Raw genomic sequence first — 22,334 nt, forward strand, 5'->3', positions numbered from 1 at the left:
GCATCAAACATTCGCCCGACATTTCATTCGAATCCAACGGCTCTTCATGTATTAAAACCGACCATTACTTCTCGTGAAGACGAAGAGCTCAGAGCACACACGAACACTGAAGCTCCTCAAGAGCTCTCTGTCTCTTTCTCATGCCAAATGATCCTCGTGATGAAGAGCCCTGGAATTTCACGAGTTTCGTCTTTTCTACGCTCAGAGGTCAGTTTTGAATTCTCACTCCCTCTCTCTCTGTGCGAGTTCTTCATATAAGTCACCCGCAAATGTGTCCCCGAATCATGCAGCAAAGTGTCTCGACACAATACCCATGGAAGCCAATATCAACTCGCTCATCGTCACCTTCTCGCTTTCGCTTTGCTTGGCCGTGCTCCATGCGAACACCGACCCTCTCCACACTTACATAGTTCAGCTCCATCCTAATGGGCCGACCCGGTTCGCGTTCGCTTCTGAGCTCCAATGGCACCTCTCCTTCATCCACCGCACCGTCCCTCCCTCTCCCGTGGAAGACCCTTCTTCTCGCCTGCTCTATTCCTACCGTTCCGCGATGGACGGTTTCGCCGCTCGCCTGTCCAACTTGGAGCGCGAGAACTTGGAGCGAATGAGCGATGTCATTGCCATTCGGCCCGACAGGGTCCTCCAAGTGCAAACTACTTATTCCTACGAGTTCCTAGGATTGAATCCCTCGGGAGGGGCTTGGAGTGAGTCGAGGTTCGGGCGCGGGACGATCATCGGTGTCCTAGATACCGGAGTTTGGCCCGAGAGCCCAAGCTTCGACGACCGGGGCATGCCGCCTGTCCCCAAGAAATGGAAGGGGACGTGCCAAGAGGGGCAGGGCTTCAACTTTTCGAATTGCAACCGGAAACTAATCGGCGCCCGGTTCTTCACCAAGGGGCACCGGGTGGCTTCTCCGTCACCTTCGGCGGACGACGTGGTTGAGTATGTCTCGCCAAGAGACTCCCATGGCCACGGGACCCACACCTCATCAACGGCTGGGGGAGCCTCTGTGGCAATGGCGAGCGTGCTTGGTAATGGGGCCGGCGTGGCCCGCGGGATGGCCCCGGGCGCCCACATTGCAGTGTACAAAGTCTGCTGGTTCAGTGGCTGTTACAGCTCTGATATATTAGCTGCGATGGATGTGGCAATCAGGGATGGAGTCGATGTCCTCTCCCTCTCACTTGGCGGCTTCCCGATCCCCCTTTTTGCGGATAGCATTGCTATCGGGAGCTTTCGTGCAGTCGAGCAGGGTGTATCAGTCGTATGCTCTGCCGGAAACAACGGGCCAATCCTGAACTCAGTCGCCAACGAAGCTCCGTGGATTCTAACTGTAGGCGCAAGCACGCTTGACCGGAGATTCCCTGCTATTGTTCGGTTGGGCAACGGGAAGTTCCTATACGGAGAATCTTTGTACCCCGCGAGGGACCGTTCAGCAATGTCTGGTGAAGAACTCGAGTTGATTTACGTCACTGACGGCAACATGGGGGGCGAATTTTGCTTGCGAGGGTCACTCCCTAGAGAAAAGGTTCAAGGCAAGATGGTTGTCTGCGACCGCGGAGTCAATGGGAGGTCGGAGAAGGGCCAAATCGTGAAGGAAGCGGGTGGGGCCGCGATGATCCTAGCGAATACCGAGATAAACCTTGAAGAGGACTCGGTGGATGTCCACGTGTTGCCAGCGACGACAATCGGATATTCGGAGTCGATCCTCTTGAGGGCCTACATTAACTCCACCGCAAGGCCAAGGGCCAGGATCGAGTTCGGCGGGACCGTCATTGGGAAAAGCCGAGCGCCCGCAGTGGCTCAATTCTCGGCCCGAGGACCGAGCTTGACTAATCCTACAATCCTGAAGCCTGATGTGATTGCTCCAGGAGTCAACATTATTGCTGCTTGGCCTCAAAACTTAGGTCCAAGTGCGCTTCCTGAAGATTCCAGGAGAGTGAACTTCACAGTCATGTCAGGGACTTCCATGGCCTGCCCTCACGTCGGCGGGATTGCTGCTCTGATCCATTCCATCCACCCAGGATGGACCCCGGCAGCCATCAAGTCGGCAATCATGACGACCTCGGACACAACCGACCACTCAGGGAAGCCAATCATGGACGGAAACAAACCTGCGGGGATCTTCGCAATGGGGTCGGGGCACGTGAACCCGGCGAGAGCCATCAACCCGGGATTGATCTACGACATCAACCCGGACGACTACATCACCCATCTGTGCACATTAGGCTACACGAATTTGGACATCTTCACTATCACTCACCGAAATGTCAGCTGTCGCGAGCTCTCAAGGTCAAACAGGGGCTTCAGCCTAAATTACCCTGCAATTTCCGTGATGTTTAAGGACGGGAAGAGGAGGAAGATGGTCAGGAGGCGGGTCACTAACGTGGGCGAGCCGAATTCTGTATACTCGGTGGAAGCGGCGGCGCCGGAGGGGCTAAGCTTGAGAGTCAGGCCAAGGAGGCTTGTGTTCAGGCACATGAACCAGACTTTGAGCTACAGAGTGTGGTTTATAGCAAGGAAGAGAGCTGGGACTCCAAAACTTAGCTACTCTCAGGGACATTTGACTTGGGTTCATTCTGGCCAAAGCGTGTACAGAGTGAGAAGCCCCATCTCAGTGGCTTGGAAGAATTAGGAACCCGGATTTTTTTCTATTTTTTCGCGCGGTAGGACTATTTACAAAGCGCGATTTCTTATTAATATCGTCGCTGTGATAATTGATTAGGAGGACGAATTTGAATTGGGTTATGGTTTCTTTACCATGATGAGTCTTGGCGAAATAAAACTAAAATCGGTTTCTTAGGACTGTAAATCTGTGTGAGTCTCATCCTGTCTGTCGTATTGAGAGTAGAGTGCTTTCTTTGCTAGAATGTGATCAATCCCTAGACTGCTAGTTCTTGGGGAGTCACATGAAAACCAGAAAAAGGCGAAAGCTGTTGCAATCGAGGAATTCTAAACCCGACCTAAAATACCGCAAGCTGCGTTCGGATCGATCGGAATCAGCGTCGGCTCAACTTGGCAACTCCTACTAGTGCAAAGCCCGACGACAAGCTCAGAATTCGTCGAGGAAATGATGGACATCTTTCAACTTTTAGATGTCATTTGTCGTGCCAGTAACTAGAGAATGGTAAGTTGTGTCGATCAAAGTTTCGATTTTCGGTGGAAATTATTAAAATTTTGAGTAAATATTTAGGTCTAAATCGATAAAAATTGATAAATTTATAATTGAATTCACATCCGTACTATGAATCTAAGATTGATCGAGCGAATTCCCCATCAAACTTGTCTTCCATTTTGCGTTCCCCAATTGGTTTTTCCACGGGAGTGAAAGTTACAAACTTGTCTTGAGCATAGGACAGGTAACTCTTTCCATCGAGCCAAAGGACACGTGGCGCGAACCCACGAAAGTCCTGGCCTCTGCCACGTGTACGGACGTGCGGGGAGGAGGAGCTGGCAAAAGGCAAAGAAAAACGTGAATCAAAGAATTTGGTGGTGGTCGGGTCAACCTTGGCCCCTCCTTTTGTCTCGCTCTCCCTCTCTCTTGTTTGTCTGAAGAGATTTCGGGCATGTTTGGTTCGACTTTTAGGGAATACATTTGCATATATACAAATACCTTTGAGCTAAAGAGATTTTTCGAAATACAAATAATATTTGATAACGAGTATTTTAAAATCACATTTGAAAGCAACTTTGATCTAAATACCGTTTAGTAAAATTTAATTTTGTGAATAACTTTTGCTAATATTTAAAAAAAAAAAAGCAAAGAAGGAAGAGCCATGGCCGGCTGGCTAGCCTTGCCTGAGGTCGCGCGACCTCAGGCGTCGCCTGGGTTGCGCAACCCCGGCGATTGCTGCCGGAGGGTTGCGCGACCTCAGGCGGCCTCGCCTGGGTTGCGCGAGGCCGGTGATCGCCGTTTGGGCGTCGGCTGACCCCGGCGACCTGCCGTCAGGGTCGGCGGACCTAAGGGCGGCGCCTAGGTCGCACGACCCGGATCCGGGTCACGCGACCTAGGCGCCGCCTCGAGGTCGACCGACCCCTGCGGCGTCGGCCGCCGGGTCGGCCGACCCCGCAGCGGCGGGTCCTGGGTCACCGACCCCCGAGGCGACGGTCGCCGGACGTCGGCCGCCCCAGGCGGCGGTGGCCGGACCCCTCGGGCGGTGGTCGCCGGTCTCGGTCGGGAAGATGAACAGTGCACGTGAACGGTCGCACATTACATTCGAAAATGCAAGTCCCCAAAGCTCCTCCATCCCTCCATTCAACCAAAGTCCCTTAGAGGCTTTGGAGATGCAATTGTATCTCCTCAAAGCTTGCCAAAATATTTGCCAAACAGGTTTGCATTTGCGGAAGAGACTTTAGAGCCCCAAAGTAGCTTTCAAATGCCCAATCAAACAGGCCCTTTGAGGCAAGTATAGTGTACATGAACATCAGAACTCAAGACAGACAGCCAAGCATCCAACGTACGTTGCATATGCTTCCGAAACTTCCCCATCTGCCATCCGGGGTCTTCACACGGCTGGAGAATGTCGTGGGGGAAAGAAAGAAAGATGCCTTTTTTGTTCCGCTTAACACGTTGGCGAAAGTTCAAAATTCCACGAAGCGAGCATCCCCGTCCCGGAACGAACGATGAAAGATCCGGACAATACGACAGCGCTTACGTAAAAGCTTGAACTGTCATATGACGATGGATTCTTCTACACACGGAATGCTTGGCGGAAGGCGGCGATTGCACGAGGCCCGCGGAGAATTCTTACGAGCATATGAAGGCTAGTTGAGAACGTAACGTATTATTTTACAGAGATAAAAGTGCATTGGAAGTCTTAACATAAAGGCATAAAAATGTAATTGAGTTCTAAAACTTTCAAAAGTTCAATTAAGTCCTAAAATTTATCGCGAAAGTGCAATTGAGTTATCAAACTTTCAAAAAGCGCAATCAAGTCCTAAATTTTATCAAATTAGTCCAATCAAGTCTTTTTGTTGATTGCGCATTTAGAAAGTTTTATGATTCAATTGCACTTTCATGATAAGTTTTAAGACTTAATTACAATTTTTGAAAGTTTCAAGACTCGATTACACTTTTGTGATAAGTTTTAAAACTTTCAATGCACTAGTGTTGGAGATCCGGATCAATGTAAATTGCGACACTTGGTAAAACATAGAAGTGGAAATTCTCATATACTAAATTTTCCAATCCCAATTTTTTTTTATTTGTTTATTTTTTCCTTTGCCTTTTGTGTTTGTTTTGTTTCTTTCTGGGGGGGCTCCCAACCCCAGCCCCCCACTTGATATTTTTCGGTGCAATCGTGCCCCCAAGGCACATCCCTTTCCACCCACCTCCACCACATAACCTCTCTTTCTCACCATCATCACATGAAATAATTCATGGAAAAAGGGTAAATGAGATCTCCCTCCCTCCATATAAAAGAAAGTGGTAGCCCTTAACTAACCTGTCTTCCCTCATCAGTTGATAGACAATCTTCCCTTCCTTGCCTTTGCCCTCTTTTAGAAGTTGTGAGCTCTTCCTCCATTTGCTTCCCCAGTTTCTTGGAGAAGAGGAAGAATGCTGCTGAGGAGCTCTTCCACCCCAGTTCTTGGGTCTCTCCTCTCCTCTTTCTCAGACAGCCCAAGCCTTCACAGCCACCACGAGGCCGCCGCCCTCGCCGCCGTCGCCGCGGCGGCGCGCAAGACCGGCCTCCATGGCCACCACAGCTTCTCTTTCCACCCGAAAGGGTCCCTCGCCTTCTCCACCATCTCATGCAACTCCTCCCCCACCTCTCCCTCCGTGCATGACTTGGGCGACGCTCCCAACCAACGCAAGGGCGGCGCCGGCGGCTTCCGGCGAGCCCAATCCGACGGCAACTTGGAAGGCTTGGCCTTCAACATGTCTCCCTTGAGCAGCAGTGAAGATCAGTTCCGCGCCACGAGCCATGCTAAGAAGCCCTCGGTTCGGCCTCGAGGCATGATGTTGGAGACGATACCGTCTTTCTCGTTTCATAGGAACGGGCATGGCCGCGAGGACGAGGACGAAGAGAACAGCGATTTCGACGTCGAGGAGGGAGAAGAGTACGAAGAATATGAAGAGGCATCGTTGGTGGAGAGTAGTGTGAAGTTCAAGGGGAGTAAAAGTATGAGTTTGATTGCGGAGGAGGAGGTGAGCAGCGTTGGTGGTGTGAATATGATTGAGAAGTCCGGTTTCGAAGAGAACCAAGAGAGGGTCAGGCAAGAAATGCATCTAGCGATAGGGCTCGGCGGCGGAGGCGATTGGGACGGTGACGGCGGCAGCAGAGGCGGCAGGGGGTCTAATTCGTCGGACGACGGAGCCGATGATGGAAATAATCGGGGGGTTGAAGAGCATTATAAGAAAATGGTGGAGGAGAGTCCTAACAACTCTTTGTTTCTCAGAAACTATGCTCAATTTCTCTATCAGGTAAATTACAAGTCACTTCCTGTATTCTCCGTGTCAGATGATTTCAATTTGTGAAATGTTGAGATTTACATGGCATAACAGTTCTCACCAGTCATCACCCAGTACTCCAGGTGATATAATCACGGGCTCTTCTTGGAAATTCTGATGAATCAGTTGCAGAAACGACTAATATCATCTGACCACAATTGCACGGACCTATTCGTTATACGTTATTTTGGGTTTTTTAAGGTTATGCTATACGGGGTTCTTGAATATTTGGCAATTGGTGCAGTTATCACGTCAGTTAAATTCGCCGACGCGGGTTAATCAGTAAGAAGATGCAAATTATTGAGTAACAAATCGAACTCTATCACACCTTGCACAGTGATGGTTAATTTGGACGAATGCTCGACTCTAAATCGACAATCATTCGGGAATTCCTATCGAAGAACATCTCCTGCTACTTTGCCACGATTTCCTGACCTGTCTTAATAAATTTTGCCAACGTCTTTATTACCAGACACAGGGAGACCTGGAGAGAGCAGAGGAATACTATGCTCGCGCCATTTTGGCAGATCCTCGAGACGGCGAGATCCTGTCGCAATATGCGAAGCTAGTATGGGAGCTCCATCGCGACCAACCGAGAGCGTCGACGTACTTCGAGCGTGCTGTTCAAGCTGCCCCTGAAGACAGGTTTGTGTCTGCACATTTCGCCAACTGATCTATTGGCATTGCGCTTCAACTTTGACTACCTCTGTGGACATACCGACTCATAAATCATAATCCTTTCACGAACGCAGCCATGTTCAAGCAGCATATGCTAGTTTTCTATGGGAAATAGACGAAGACGAGCAGGGCGAAGATGAAGATGAAGAGGAAGCGTCGCTTGCCACTTATGCAATGTCGCCGCAATTTCGGGGGCAGGCTACGGCTTCTGTCGGCGCCTAACCGCGGAAGTTCTCTCAGAATCAACAGAGTTGACACGGCAAGAAGTAGGACATGCCATTCACGTATCAGACACTACTCCGTTTTCCTTTTTGGTAGGCTATATACATAAGATTCTAGTTAGGACAAGAAAAGTGTACAATATTGCATTTTCACATGAGAATGCGTAAAGTTTCCCTTTTGGTGTTACCGTGCTAGGCTCTATCGAAATGTGATTTTTGTAAATTCGTATCATGTTTGATTTTTTGTCAACGAATCGTCTCATGATTTGCCACCCCCGTTAAGGCGCATAAAATTCTACGATAAATATGTTGTAATGATAAAAACATGAATGAGGAAAGTAAATATTTCCTTTGAGTTTAGGGAACGAATTGAAATTTAAACTTCTTAGAATGAGGAAAAGAAAACCATTTCGTCTATTTTTTTACGTCGTATCGTCATTGCATCTTAAAATGGTCACAAACTTTCTAAGATCTTTTCGATAAAAGTTTGAGATTGAAGTGGCCATTGAGTTGGCTTTATAGTATAGGAAAATGACACAAATAATCCTTAAACTTTTAATTTGTCCAATATGGTCCCTAAACTTTCTTTAAATGTGTAATGTGATTCATAAACTTTCAATAGTTCAGAGATTAGATTGAACATGTACAAAAACTTTAGAAACTACATTACATGTTGGAGCAGAGTTTATGGATTATCCGTGTCATTTTCGCTCATACTATCGTCTCACGCGTTTAGCGCTCTCACGGAATTTCTCTGATATCACTCAAAAACCCCGTGAAAATGTTTTCTTTACCAGTGACGCCATTAATGTCGCGTGATGATCGACCAAGGTGTGCGAACATCTGGAAGCGGGAAAAGGGAGCACTTTCAATTCAAGGCTTCTATTGGTTTGCCACAGAAAAGGAAAAGCTCCAAGTGGGTCAGCCAAAAAACCGATCTTTCTGGCTCTTTCGTCGCCAGACCATCTTCTTTTGCTCTTAGCAAGTGAAAGAAAAGGGAGAGAGAGAAAGCTCGCGAAACCTGGTTCTGCAAATTTTCCGGGAAAATGGGGTGGAAGCACCCGGACGTGAGCTTGGAAGAGATGGTGAATCTGGTGAAGGGATTCGCGGATATCCTGATTCTTGCATCTGGGTACCAGTCTTCTGGCCTTTTAGCCCACTGGGACCAACAGAACGTCACCAAAGCCTTCCAATGGGGCGTCTTCTTCGAACATGTCTGTATCTTTTTCTTCTTTTTTGACGCCCTCGTGCTGATTTCTTAGTCTCTGATGACGAATTGAGTGATCTCGTTTCTGGGTGAATGATACAGAAAGTGTATGGTTTGTGCTGATTGATGCTTGTGGGTCTTGATGTTTTTATAGTTCGTAAATCTGCTGTCACTCGCTCTTTAATTTTTGGGTTTGTTGTAGCTTCAACAATGCGATGCACGACTTAATTTAACCTCCAATCCTTTCAATGTTGCCACCGTGAGAAATTTGAAAGAGCGTGTTTGCTTGAGCAAATGATAGTCACTCTAGTATGAATATAATCATAATTCTGGATTAGCCTGTCTTATTACTTCAAAGTCTGAACTAGGCCTTAGTTTTTTTGTTTCTAGCAACTGTAGCGGGATCGATGATTTCGTTAAAATCACTATCAGGTGTTCAAGTCCTTCAGCTGTTCAGAGGACTATGATGAGTCCGTGGAAGAACTTGATAAAGCTCTCTCTGTGATAGTAGCAGACGCTTCTTTCCCTCAGGTTGTAGGTAACAAATGGTTTTTCCAAGCTGTGAACCTTTGGAGAGTGTTATGATGATTTTTCCTGAAGCTAGTGTGCAAATTCTCAGCATTTTTCTCCCAATGTTCAGGGTCTAGCAAAACTATCCTCTGCTACTCTGAGTAGGGCTAGAGACATCGTGCTCGAGCAGTTGGTCCATAGCTTGCCATTAAGAGATTCAAATCTCAGAGCACTTCTCTGTTCAACCGTTCAGATGGATCTTGATGTCCTTTCACGAGAAGATCCCGGTCGCCTCAGCAGATACCTGGACACGTTGAGCCTGCAGAATACCTCTCTTGACTCACTTCACGACGGCGATTGTTCTGAGAAGTTTTCACCTTTTAATCACGCTGACATAGCAAATAATGAGATTGAAGAGCGTGGTAAGCAGAACGGGACGAGCTCTTGCATCCAAGAGCTTCTGAAAAGGCAGTCTGCCGTTTCGTGTATATTTTCAGCAGAGAAAAGCTTGGCTGTTATCTCTAAAGCTGTAAGTAGCAGTCAGCTGACTTGGTGCGACCAAAGCATTGCTAGGGAGCACCTAACACATGATGGAGCTTCAAGGTGGGTGGCATGTAAGCGGTTTTCTTTTTTTTGATAAAGATGTCGGTTGATGTTTAAAAGTTTAACAGGAAGTTTGTTGAAACCCTTCAGTTAATTCCTTGTTGTCTTTAATAATTGATTGCTTCATTACGTACCCTAACATCAGTGGTAAGAAGAAATCTGAACATTAGTTTAAGTTAGGTAGTGCCATTCTGTTGGTTTTTGTGATCGTGTTAGTTTTAAGTTGCTACTTTTTGTTTTTTATTTGTATAAGTTGACTATTCCTTGAGCTTAGGACAGTCATATCACTACATCCTCCTTTGAAGAACTTATTTTTCTGGTGGAGCCATCACATCGGGCCAATGTATGAGCCACAGAGTACCCATTGCATTTGGACAAGGCAGTCCAATTTTATTCTGCCCTATTCAGAGAAAAGATCTCCGCAAAATATGTTAGGTGACTGCAGACCATGGCATTGTGGATTTTCACAGCTCAGCAAACTTCAAAAATTAGGTGGAGTGCGTCTGCTCTTGCAATTAGATTGCATTACGTGGTGACTATTAGCAGATGGTGCTTGGGTTTTACTGTTAAAGAACTTTTACATAGGTGCAGCGTGTTTAAATGTCTGTATGCCAATGTTATGGATGCTGAATGCTTTACCTGAAACCGCCTGCTTGCTAGTTTGCAGCACTGACTTTAGCTTGGCCTCACATTGAGAAATTTGAGTTGTCATTCAGGAATACTGATCAATTGGACGAGGTAAGAATTTGGTATCGCTGGAAAACAAGGAGCCTCACATATTTTGTCGATAAGAGAACTATCAGACTGGTATCTGGTGCCAGCATGATATTTGCTGCTTCTCAAACACAGTGGTTGCAAGTTTTTGAACGTCTGAATATGTCAGAAGAGAGAAATCTTGGCAGATTGTCTGACAAAATAGTACGTTTTTCCTCTCTTCTGGAAGTGCCAGATTATTGGTACCTGAATGATCATGCTCTCTGAGATTTCCAATATTGTCTAATTAATCCATTTTATGGATCATTCACTTCAAGACTAGAGATGATCTCTACATAAATTTGAGTAGATGCACACAGAAGCAATAAAAGTAATAAATTTTAAGGTCAATCTATTTACCCATTTAGATAATATCTTTCCTTGTTCACTAATAATGAGATAATTAAATATGAAGGAATGATGGACTGATCCTTAAGTGGAACATCCTCTTGAAGCTAAAGTACTAAAAATACATCAATGTGGACTTAGAGCCTTTTTCCTCCCTTTTTTACTGGCAATGATCTTCCCTTTCCTCTTCTTTGTAGGAACTTCTTTTATTAGGATGTGTTACCAGAAGATGGAGCTCAGTAATCAAACATCTTCAGTCAGTTTCTTGTGATTCCTTCGCTAGTTCACAAAGATTTTCAGAAGTTTGCAACTTGCTTTCAGAAAGATCTCAAAATTTAGTTTTAAAAGAGAAGATGGTGCACTCAAAGGTATGATAATTTTGTAAGATCTTCATGTCAACTGCTTATGCTAACAAGTTAATTCATGGAATTTGTGAATGCTGGGTTAAGTTTCAATATTTTGCAATTGTGTGACTGCTGTTCAACTTGATCATCTTTTGTCATTGAAATCGGTTGCTTTGGGTATGAAAGATTGTGTGACTGCTGTTCAACTTTATCATCTTTTGTCATTGAAATCGGTTGCTTTGGCTATGAAAGAGACCTATCAGTTACATCAACACTACAGGTCAGCAGCTGCTCCTTCATAGTTTGTTGACAGCTGCTGCTTCCACTTGATCTGCCATTTTCCATTGGATTTGTGGTTGACCACCACTCAAAAGTTGCTGAACTCTATTGCCTTATGATATACAACTTGATTGAACTCGGACAATAAAGTTAGTAATAGTCTTTGTCATGAATAACTTGATAATAGGAATGATACTATTTATATGGATCATCATTCGTTTTTTTTTCTATATTCCACTGCCCTCCCTCAATCCTATATCTCATCACAACACCCCCCGTAACACCTTAAAAATAAGAGCAATACAGTTATTAACCTCCTCATACAATACAATCTGGAAACTGGCCTCTTAGGCCTCTGGTTCTCATGAAATGAAATAGAGGGATATAAATGATGCGATTTCGGTATTAGTGAGACAGTGTGATTGTCACATGATGTTCTTACTCCTCTTCTGTAGTTCCAGAAACTAAACTTTTTACTACCATCGAAGTTGGGGTTGCTTAGTGTTGCTTTAATGTAAGCAGGAAGGTCGCATCCTTGATCATCTTATGAATATATTGGATGGTCAAGTTCGTCTGCTGTGGATGGTACCACCTGCTCTGTCAGCAGCTGCAATTCCTTCCTGGTAATCTGAGCATCTTTTTCTTCAAACTGTTTATCTCCGAGTTATCGTTGTCTGCGATTTTATCAGAAAAGTATACACACTTAACGTTCTGAATGGTGACACTGATAATCTTTGTATTTATTGAGCTTCACTAGGTAAAGTGTTTTTTTATAAGTCAAGCCTCCTCTTTTGTGAGACTCAGAATGACTGTTACCCTGGCAGGTCACCTCTGTTCAGATTCTACGTGAGCCAGATTGAGATTCAGCTTAAAGAAGATTCTCCGATGCTAAGGTTTGTAATTCTAACTTCACTTTTTTTCCCAGTCATTCAGATCCATTACTCTTAGATTTCTTTCCAAAGCCAGGAAAAGATAACTTTATGAATTTGTGGAGATGAATTTGTTGATCTAAACAATTGCATGACCTTTCCCTTGTAGGTGTTGTAGTTGCACTCAAGAAAGGAAGGAGCACAAAGATTGTGAGTATATGCAGCCATCTCTTCTTACTTCCTTGTGCTTGCAGTTAATTAGTTGCTTATATACGTGATTTTGGGGAGTACAATATTCCTTCCAGTGCATGATTCGAGAGAGCCAGTTGAACCCACATGCTCCTCATCATATGGGCTTCATGCTGCAAGGCCTAGTTTAGTTTCCAAATGTCTTATCGTGCTTGCAATAAATCTCACACGTATAATATCTCTTTAGGTCCTCCAAATGTAACCGATGATTTTGTTCCCTGCAGATCAGGGCATTTGCTCGAAGTGTTAATTGTTCTAACAAATAAAGTTGTGTCTTTGAACAAAATTCATGCTTCATTTCTAGGTGAACTTACTGAGAGGATATGGTGTCTTCATATCTTTCACGTTCGTGGGCCTCAGTTGTGGCTTGGTGGCATTGATGAATGAGGTTTTGGTCTGCCTGTTTAAGCAGAGCTTCTTCCCTCCAAGTATAGCTTCCCCCGACCAGTTGAGTGCATTAACAGTCTTCATACAAGGAAAGTTTCACCTACAAATGGCTTTTCAAGTGGTCTTTGTGATGATTGTTGGCTGATAGGTCGGTTGGCCACATGCATTTTGGCAGTCAGGTAATTTTTGAAATCACGTGTAGCAGGATATAGTTAACAAACTTATATCTTAGGCTCTTAAAATTTTAGGGCATAAATACTGTTAACTGGCATGCGGAAGTTGAACGAAGAGTATCATGCCAGGCTATCATAGTGGGTCTATTTAAGTTTTGTGATGCATAGACTTTAAGATTGAACTGATAAGAAAAACTTTGGGATTGGACCATGAATTTTTCTTTCCCGATCTATTTGCATTTGCTCGTTTGTGGTACAAATATCTGGTTCTAATCTTCCAGATGTCAATTCTGCTTTCAGCTTTGAACTGTCAGTGAAGTCCTCAAAGTACTACCCTTCAGGAGATTATGGATTGGTGGGCTAGATCAATTTCTTGGCTCTGACCTGGCTTCGAGTCCTGGAGAGCTAACCTTCTGATTTGATTTCTTTGTCAATGCAATGCAACACCACCTCAAGACCGTCCTTTTCTGCCTGTAAAAAAGGAAGTCCTTAGCCTTCTTAGTGTTAGCTTCTTTAGTTTGCCATGCCAATGACTGAGGTTGATGTTGTATGAGAGGGAGGTCGTCTTGAGTATGTAAACATATACTGCTACATTCGTTGTTGACTCAATGAAAGAATGCAGAACCCTGCTGTGTTCAACTAGTACTGATTCGGGTATAAAATGTTTGTCATGCCAGCATGTTGTCATCACGGTATACTATAGTTGACACGGTGATAAATTGAGTCTCATTCAAGGTCTTTTAGAATGTATCTCGTGTTGCTCTAAGTCTCTTTGCAATGTTCTACCACTATAGGTATGATGCGATGTAGCATATCTCTTTCTATAAAGCTAGCTAAATAGCCAGTGCTATGCACGAAGGAATTGGTAGATTTACCTGTGTTTTTGTTTGTCTATGAAACTGATTTTTAATCGGAAGGTATTTCAATCTGAGAACCTTCTTTGTGGTAATAATTACAGTACTGTACTATTTTGCAATGTTTTATACGCATAGACGAGAAGATCATCGTGGGATTCTTGTTGAAGTATATGATGGTAAGGCAGATGCGGGGTGGATGATGTCGAAGCAGACTCCCCATCATTACACAGACAAGATCATCGACATTCCGTGATCTACCGATGGACCGATATCAATCCTAAGAACTCGGATTGATTATTAGCATTGACTCGATCCATTATATTTTTTTTCAAATTATTTGACACGTTTTCTGGAGGGGACGAACCAACGACATAGGTCCTAGCTCACGGGGCGAGCAAGGACTCGGGTTCGGACACGGGGATCTTGATTTGAGCACTCGGCACTCGGCTCCTGTAGTTGGGATCTCAAGTTAGGTAACAAGTTCAATTGTTGCGCATGAAAATATTATCTGTTGGTGCATTTTCTTAGTGATGCTAAATGAGGCAAAATGAGGAAATGATTTTCCGACAGTCGTTTTTTTTTCGCAAAAGAAACGCACCAAAAATTCCAAAAATCCTCCAATCTAGATAATACACAATGGATAAGCAGCATCCAGCTAACAAGTGATCGTGAAGATTGTTAGGTCTTGATGCATGAGCATAAGCTGCGACATATCTAATCAGACCGAATAGAACTCGAAGAGCTCGCGCGATCATTCACACGCCTTCAATTCTCTTCAATAGTTGACGACACTTAACAAAGAATTGACACCTTAATTGGGCAATCAGCACTAAAATACAAAAAAAATTGGTAGCAGTAATAGCTATACATTACATGTTTATTACAGGTTGACTGCCTATTACAGTGTTTACTTACAGTAATAGCTATTACATCGTAATCCTTATTATAGTCAAAACTATAATAACCGTTACATGCTAGTTCCCAACGTCTCTTTTCTTTGACTCACTTCAGCACTATAAGATGATAAATTAGAATTAGAATTTATATTAATTGTAACTATAGTTATTTATTTTTTGTAATGATAGCACCAATTATAATTATTTTGACATAATCGAATAATTAGCATAATTATTTGCTTACTAGGTATGATTACCTAAATTTTCACAGTAAAATATTATATATCCCATAATTATCTTAATTACTAATCATATCTAGTAATGCTCAAATTGTTATATACTAGCTTCTTCAATCAAATCATTAGTTGCGCAATTCTATTAATATAATCACATATTATATGATTAAATTTAAATCATAAAATTGAATAATGGACGCAAATCTATATATGAAATCGTGATATATTGATGATTTATTTGGGCCATTACACTCATGATTTTGGCTTAAAGTGATTATTACTACAGCATAGTCTATATTTTAAGAGAATCACTTGTTATGTGCTTCACTTGTAATTAAATGAATTATTACCATAAATACATATTTGATATGATAAATTATACTAATATGAGAATAATTAAACTCATGAATCATGATTAACTATTAAAGTAATAATTATCATATTCCATCTGATTCTATATTTTAAGAGGAACTTGGAAATTCTGATGCTATCCTGCCCTTATTATATATGTCGTTCATAAAATCAAATAGTGTAGCATGTATTACATCACTTAAACCTTACAGCATAATGATTATTACATTATAATCTAATTCCATTAATGCGATAAAGGGGCTGCAAGAGATTTAAGCGCTCCAAGAGTCCAGGTAACATCTTTCTTTGAAGAACAAATACAGGAGTTCATAACAGGGTGCTTCATCATTGACTTGGTGTATGGCCATAAGGTGCTCCAGGAGCATAAATGGTTTTACTTACTAGTTCCAATCCATGTCCATATCAAAACTCAGAAGCCACAAACTTGAAAATCTAAAGAAATTGAAATGAAGCCAAAATTACAAGGCAATAGAGAAGGTCGACCTCGTTAACAGACGCTTGATCTCACAGAATAGTGCACCCTCAGACATCATTTCGCAACATTATTCATAAAGGAACAACATGTAAAGTGTACCGCCACGGCGGACTGACCAATTCTCTCCTTATTTCTTTGTCTTATCAAGAACTTCCATATACCTCTTTGGAATTCCGTACTGTTCAATCAGATGTCTCGCCAGATCATCAATCACACCACCTTGGACCAAAACCTCGTACCCCTTTTTACCTGAGATGTCAACCACATCCGACTTAGATAAACATGAAATCGAACGGTTTTCAAGATAATATTAACATCTGCGTAATGCAAAGGAGGTCGCCAAAATAGCCTGCAGGATGATATCAAATCCAAATCCAAAGCCTAATGTTTTCTGAACCTAAGATGCCACTATTTCAGATTTCTTTACTTGCATGATTTAGCTGCTCCTAGGCTGATTCCATCAACACGAGACAATCCAAGGCCAGGGCATAACAAAGTCTTTGTGCTTACAAAAAACTTTCTTTCTGCCTCGCCAAATTACAGCAGTTTTTGCTTCTCACAGGGTATAGATTTTCTTTGTTTCCTCATTGAGACGAGCTGCACGTGAGAGCATAATGCAACTGGCAGCTTTCACAAACCAAGGCACCAGGTTTCAATTTTTTTTTTGAAATGGAAGAGAAGCAGTCTATTGAACTCCTACTTCCTATTGTTAGGATAAGCTCAGCCAAGCCAATTACACAAGTAAGATTTTGATTTCTGCAGTGAAAGGCAAACTGATTGCCAAAGTCCTACCGACATGTTTTCTCTGGCCTGCCATAAGTAGAATATGACAGTAGAAACTGCTTATTTATACAACAGAGTACCTAGAAGTAGCATACCTGGTAGTTCAGCCACTGTTGTGCTACAGGCAAATTTCTTCTGCAGCTCCGATGCCAATGCTTCTGGATCCACTAAAAATGCTTCGAGACCAGATAGTCTCGTAACCTTTTTGTTACCCTGCCTTCGTTCTGTCATTATCTGAATAGCTTTCAAGGCACCCTTACGAACAACTGAATCACTTCCTCTGGTAACTACGTGATGTGGTTGCATGCGGCTAATGAATGTTGATCCCAGGTCTTTCTTATGAATTTCCGACGGGTACATTGATCCTTTCTTTATGGCTCCTTTAAACAGTGCATCACACAGTATGGCATCCAACACCACAGTGGACCTGTCTGTTGGCTTAACCAGATTTTCTTGCTCAACGTATCTAAATACAATATCAGTTGCTTCTGAAGCAGTACAGAGTTTTCCCCTATCAGCTCCTACAGAAGTGAAAATGGCATTGACATGCACACTTGGTTTGTAGACCTCCACCACATTAAGAGTTTTATCTGACTGACTTTCCTTTGCAGCATGATCACCAACTTGGTCACTTTTCTCCACAGGCCGTTTTTCTGGTCTGAATGCTGAGTAATCAGGATGATTTCGATTAACTCCTAATAATACTACTTCCTTCTTATATTTATCTTCTTTTACAGAAACCTGTCCAAAGAACCAGAGAAGGTCATACGAAATTAATCATACAGGCATACATTTAGCGGTGCAAAGGCCAAAGAAGAGCCTCATTTGTCCTCTTAAAAAAAGAGCAAGCCAAAAAACTACAACAGAAGAGACCTTTTTGCACTAAGTTCACAACTATTCCCCGACTGAACAGCTATTGAAGCAATAAATGTGAAAGATGATAGATATTGCTAAAAGCCATGTAAATTAAAGATATACTACCGGGCACATGTTGGAATCATAGAGCTTTAGCACTAGAACAAACTTAAAGCTCACTAACAGTGCAGGTATACACACCAGTCCGGCAGTTGATTTCGCCTGCAACCACTTTGACAATTTCTTGTATGAAGACTTCTTGATATCAAGAGTGACACCTTGAGGCCTACAAGGCAATACATGGTTTGACCTGCAGCAATCACATAAGAAGAAAGTAAAACATGTCCCAAGTAAAATACATCCAGTGAAATGTCAAAATAATTTGGCACGTACATCGACATGGGTATGGCAAAGAGCAGATGATCATAAAGTCTTGCTAAAGCAAGGATAATGAGTACGGAAAATCAAGATATTATAACATCATAAGCATCTTAGGCTTTCAGTCAAGCCAGCTTTCTAATTTTCTTGGATATAATACTCTTCGATCATTAGAACTCCTAATTCGCAGGTTGCCTGAAAGAGATCAATCTCCTTGTTCCTCAACTGACTGTTAAACAGCATCGAGAGAGACATACTCTGCTATCCATAGAAATCCTCTATCTTTTTCATTTTCAAGCATAAAATATAATTCAGCCAGATTAGGCTAGAATATACAAATCAACTATAAAAAGCAAAACAATTCTGCTTGGGAATAAACTAGGACCTAAAAAGTTATGAATGCAATCTAAACTTAGCTAGACGTCTCACACAGAATAGCGAGAGAAGTGATGATACTATACTCTCAACCACAAGGCATACTAGTTCATGTTTCCTAAAACTGGATATGATGATATTATGCAGGTTTCATATTGCTATGCACAATTTACTACCAGGTGAATATTGGACCCATAGCAACTACATTCACATAAACCAATACAGAGTCTACTCTGCTTCTGTGGAGTAAAACAACTAGGATCATACTCTAGAAACACGCAAACAAATAAGGCAACTAGTAGACACCAGAATAGAGCCCGGTCAGAAATGCACAGCATGGTACCTAACAAATCCAGACATATGGATCAACATAAGGCATGGATCCATGAGTGACTTAGTTCTCCCAAAAAGCTAAAACTCACAGTTTTGTCACAAGGTGCATAAGCGACCCAAACAGGTTTGAGAGGCATCTAAACACAGCCAAACTAAGATCCAGCAGATTCTTGTCCATGGGGCTGGGAATGTTAGGATTCTTTACCATAATGTGCTTCCAGGCATCGGAAGGTCTTTGTCCTTGATGGTTGTATGCAGGGCTTGCAAGAGGCATTTGTCAAGAAGTGCATCTACATCTGCAGATGTGAAATTATGCTGGTCTTCAACATTTGATCCCTCAGCAGAAACATCATCTGCAACCGTCAAAGTACCAATATCTGCAACTAATTTATCTGAACTTTCAGTACTACCATCCATCTTTCTCATCTGAATAGAGTCAGGATTCATTTCATTAACAGACTCAGTCATGTCTTCATCTTCAGCACCATCCTCTTGATCATTTGAAACCTCGCTTTGACCTTCACAAGCAGTTGACTCCTGGTGAGATGATAAGAAAGCAGGGTCTTCAAACACCACATCCTCCAAGAAACCGGCATTTGGAGCAAACCGGCCCTCAGCAGTCTCCCTAATTACGTTCCAGACAAAATGATAAGATAACCTGAAAATTGTATAACTCGATTAAGCCCAAAATTAGTTTTTGGAAATACTTACCAAAGGAGGTCCCGATAGTGATGGGTTATTCTCAAAGCCTTTCCACGTAAACCAGCTTTCAAGGCTTCACTGCTACTCATTGTGGTAGTTCCCACCTGTTTAAGTTTGGATTGGTATTTAACACAAAGAGAATAGCATAACAGCAAGGAAACGAAAGGTCATGAGAAAATCTAAAGAGACACTCACAGCTATTGGAGCAGGATTGCCAGGGACTTTAACTGCCCATATCTCCCCCGCTGCAAATGAAGGTAGGCCTTCAGGAGGCACACTAATTCCAGGAAACATCAAATCTGCTCCACCAATGATAAAGCGAGATACTTCGCCTCCCTTGAGTAGGAAAGCAGGTACAATTTCAGGGACTCTCCAAAGAGCATAGACTGCAGCAATAAAAGCAGAACCATCAAATCATGCAAAATTTTCAAGGACACAGATTACTAATTGCAATGATATACTATAGGTCAAGATCTCATGTTCCACAAGGTGTACTGATATTTTGAAGCTTTCTGCTCCTTCCTATTCCCTTCTTTCCTCTTTTGAGGTTCTATACTTTCACAGCTTCTAAGCAATGAAATCTCTTAAGCAAGCACCTTGAACTAGCTGTGTGAATATAAAGGGCAGCTACGTGCAGAAGCGTCGCCATGCAAAGCGTCAGGGGAAGGGTCGGATGACTTTGGGTCTAATGTATGCATCCGTACACTCAATTTTAAAAAAAAAATATTAGGAGTAAAGAATATGAGCAGTGGCATAATCCAATAGTACAATGCTTAAGCCACAGCACCCCATAAAAAAACTCAAAAACCACCTCAACACAAGAAGAAATCTTTCACCACCAATAGCTAACTGTCCTAAAAGAACCCAAATAACATTAATATAGGCTTCATTTACTTGATTCAAATAAAAAATCATAAACAATCACGGACAGATATATGGTTCTACAGAGTGGAGATTGAGCAAAAACAATGGCCCAAACAATTGTGTGATCTTTGGTAACGTGAACTTTCATTAAGAGGGTGCTGTCAGTAATGAAGCCTTGAAAGCTGAGCAGTAAGTTTAGCAGGACACATAATGGCAAATTCGGAAGAAAACAAACCTCATTTCTAGCAAAAAAGTGCGGACATATAAATGCTTACCTGAAGGAAATATTTCCGAGCCTCTTCCATCAATGTCAAAGAACATTGGAAATTCGCCTTCCACACTGTACACATGCACTCGGTTTTGAAGCTTTGCAACCATCATCTCGGCCTAGAATAAACATGCCAGAGGGACACCTACGCTCGATTAGTGCACTATTAAAGCGATGTGATAAGTTCTTTAAGTCACTAGTAATTTGAATGAAAGTTCAAAATGTAAATATAATTTGGTCATTTCTCGGAGATTGGTCGGCGAGTAACGTTCACGTTCTTTTGATCTTCGTAGGTGTAGCAAGCTCTCTCATTTGATCAAACAAATGCCATGTTGCTAGGCTACCCAAGGAGGAACTCCGTGACACACATCTTTTCAAAAAGGATTAGGAAGCTATATCTTCCAGATCAGCAGTTTGCACACTCTTAGCGAAAACTATGAAGTGCCCATGATTTTCAATTGCTTGTAAACATCGCAAATCACCATTTTCTTCTTCTTTTTGAATTGTCCACTTATCGTTCAACTTGCAAACATCCTTGGGATGAACAATTAAGTAGGATGATTTCATCCATCATACACGCAGTTTTTCGGTAAAAATCCAATTTTTCTTCGGCACTGCCACATCTTTCATCGGTTCAGTGTCGCCTGAAAGCAACCGCGTAGCAGTAAGCTAAAAGAAGCCTCGCGAGTTCAATGCAGCAGCAATACAAACCAACACCCGGGGACCCGAACCGACATCGCAATCGAATCCGCCGCGCCAAAGAGCCGGAAAACGCCACTTCAACGCGGCATTGCGAATCGGAACCGACTCAGAAAAACACAAACTCATCCACCAAACAAGCAGACCCCTCCTCCATCGGAAGGCGGAATCCGAAACGACATCCGCCAGAACCCAATCGGGCTCAAACGTTTTCATTAAGAATAAAGGAATCGAAAAGAAGGAGACGACGTCGGAGGAGGAGGACGTGGAAGGAGGAGGAGCTCACTTTAGGAGGGAGGAGGGCGTCGAGATCGGAGTCGGAGCACCTGGGGAACTTGTCCCTGACGGCCCGCCGCAGCTTCTTCTTGTCGGCGCCGGACAGCCTCTGCTGCGTCTTAGCTTCGAGCGCCTTCTTGAACATCTTCTCCTTCTCCTTCTTCTTCCTCTTCTCCTTCTTCTTCTCCAATGAATCTCTCAGGGAGCAGAGCCACCACGGACAGCGACGCAAGCTGCGGCTTCGAGAAAGCTCTGATCTTTTTTCTCTTCGCGCAGGAGTTATGGCGGCGACAGAGGGGCTGAGCCGCACCGCAACGACGCCGTTGTCGGAAAAAAAATAACCTTCTTTTTCCTTTTCCTTTTTCTTTGTCCTTTGTCTTTCTTTTTATCGGTCAAGGAAAAAAGAACTAAAAACAGAATATCAAATTTATTAAATTTTTTCATGACCAGTACAAAAATTGAAATCTAGGCTGGCAATTTACTGGTCAAGCAGACATAATTATCTTATAACATGATCATTAATTTTATCTAAATAATTATGGTATTGTTAAATTTATAATACTAATAAATTTTAATGACCATGAGCAAATATTCAAATACAATTACATAAAATTATATAACTTATCAAGTTGATGCTGGTGATTTTGTATATATCTCGCAATTCTGTTACAAAAAAATTAGCATTCTTGTAAATAATGAGATTGTTCTTTTGTCCAATTTGCGACGACTAATTCTGTTCTCTCTCTCTCTTTTTTTTTTATTGGTGAAAGTTTTTGTGTGCAGCTTCATCTGCCCTCCCGATTAAAAAGAAGCCGATTAATAGGTGAATATGCGATGGTATCAACTCACACGTCTATGAGCATCGATTTCTTTCCTCTTTTTGATTTTCATCGATC

General features: G+C 42.8%; 4 protein-coding genes across 8 annotated transcripts; 3 read left to right on the top strand and 1 right to left on the bottom strand.

The window, feature by feature from the left end:
• Positions 1-302: 302 nt before the first annotated feature.
• On the top strand, positions 303-2,797 carry LOC115677127 (subtilisin-like protease SBT1.2). The gene has a single exon (XM_030600194.2). It carries the CDS (start codon positions 314-316, stop codon positions 2,630-2,632), a length of 2,319 nt encoding a protein of 772 aa, XP_030456054.1. The 5' UTR covers positions 303-313; the 3' UTR covers positions 2,633-2,797.
• A 2,634-nt stretch (positions 2,798-5,431) lies between these two features.
• On the top strand, positions 5,432-7,570 carry LOC130135761 (uncharacterized). The gene is made up of 3 exons (XM_056305490.1): positions 5,432-6,421; positions 6,921-7,093; positions 7,201-7,570. The coding sequence occupies exons 1-3, from the start codon at positions 5,555-5,557 to the stop codon at positions 7,346-7,348; spliced, it is 1,188 nt and encodes a 395-aa protein (XP_056161465.1). The 5' UTR covers positions 5,432-5,554; the 3' UTR covers positions 7,349-7,570.
• A 579-nt stretch (positions 7,571-8,149) lies between these two features.
• On the top strand, positions 8,150-13,745 carry LOC130134667 (uncharacterized). Of its 2 annotated transcripts, XR_008815000.1 has the most exons (10): positions 8,150-8,561; positions 8,987-9,085; positions 9,195-9,667; positions 10,384-10,585; positions 10,966-11,136; positions 11,914-12,014; positions 12,216-12,284; positions 12,430-12,470; positions 12,814-13,075; positions 13,370-13,745. XR_008815000.1 is itself a non-coding variant. In XM_056305489.1 (9 exons), exons 1-9 carry the CDS (start codon positions 8,394-8,396, stop codon positions 12,894-12,896), a joined length of 1,407 nt encoding a protein of 468 aa, XP_056161464.1. In that variant the 5' UTR covers positions 8,150-8,393; the 3' UTR covers positions 12,897-13,745. The 2 variants fall into 2 exon arrangements, 1 of the variants encoding a protein (XP_056161464.1); XM_056305489.1 differs by having other exon boundaries at positions 12,814-13,745.
• A 2,025-nt stretch (positions 13,746-15,770) lies between these two features.
• On the bottom strand, positions 15,771-21,635 carry LOC115677082 (uncharacterized). Of its 4 annotated transcripts, XM_056305511.1 has the most exons (9): positions 21,449-21,549; positions 21,040-21,240; positions 20,471-20,582; positions 19,527-19,717; positions 19,341-19,435; positions 18,835-19,254; positions 17,745-17,853; positions 16,784-17,429; positions 15,771-16,154 (listed from the first exon to the last, which is right to left on the bottom strand). In XM_056305511.1, the coding sequence occupies exons 2-9, from the start codon at positions 21,091-21,093 to the stop codon at positions 16,033-16,035; spliced, it is 1,749 nt and encodes a 582-aa protein (XP_056161486.1). In that variant the 5' UTR covers positions 21,094-21,240; positions 21,449-21,549; the 3' UTR covers positions 15,771-16,032. The 4 variants fall into 4 exon arrangements, with proteins under 4 accessions (XP_056161486.1, XP_030455994.1, XP_030455995.1 ...); XM_030600134.2 differs by lacking the exon at positions 21,040-21,240 and having other exon boundaries at positions 21,449-21,635; XM_030600135.2 differs by lacking the exon at positions 21,040-21,240 and having other exon boundaries at positions 20,471-20,608; positions 21,449-21,588.
• Between the last annotated feature and the right edge of the window lie 699 nt (positions 21,636-22,334).

Source organism: Syzygium oleosum, unplaced genomic scaffold (assembly GCF_021117445.2).
Source record: "Syzygium oleosum isolate NSW1041296 unplaced genomic scaffold, Sole_v2.1 Sole_v2.37, whole genome shotgun sequence".
NCBI classification, from domain to species: domain Eukaryota; kingdom Viridiplantae; phylum Streptophyta; class Magnoliopsida; order Myrtales; family Myrtaceae; genus Syzygium; species Syzygium oleosum.

Coding starts and splice junctions, on each gene's coding strand:
- LOC130134667 (XM_056305489.1), top strand. CDS start 8,394: ATGGGGTGGAAGCACCCGGACGTGAGCTTGGAAGAGATGGTGAATCTG. Junction 9,086..9,194: donor CAGACGCTTCTTTCCCTCAG/GTTGTAGGTAAC, acceptor CCCAATGTTCAG/GGTCTAGCAAAACTATCCTC. Junction 12,015..12,215: donor GCAGCTGCAATTCCTTCCTG/GTAATCTGAGCA, acceptor TTACCCTGGCAG/GTCACCTCTGTTCAGATTCT.
- LOC130135761 (XM_056305490.1), top strand. CDS start 5,555: ATGCTGCTGAGGAGCTCTTCCACCCCAGTTCTTGGGTCTCTCCTCTCC. Junction 6,422..6,920: donor ATGCTCAATTTCTCTATCAG/GTAAATTACAAG, acceptor CTTTATTACCAG/ACACAGGGAGACCTGGAGAG. Junction 7,094..7,200: donor CAAGCTGCCCCTGAAGACAG/GTTTGTGTCTGC, acceptor TCACGAACGCAG/CCATGTTCAAGCAGCATATG.
- LOC115677127 (XM_030600194.2), top strand. CDS start 314: ATGGAAGCCAATATCAACTCGCTCATCGTCACCTTCTCGCTTTCGCTT.
- LOC115677082 (XM_030600134.2), bottom strand. CDS start 21,583: ATGTTCAAGAAGGCGCTCGAAGCTAAGACGCAGCAGAGGCTGTCCGGC. Junction 19,718..20,470: donor CTCGGAAATATTTCCTTCAG/GTAAGCATTTAT, acceptor TTATTGCTGCAG/TCTATGCTCTTTGGAGAGTC. Junction 19,436..19,526: donor GCAATCCTGCTCCAATAGCT/GTGAGTGTCTCT, acceptor AAACTTAAACAG/GTGGGAACTACCACAATGAG.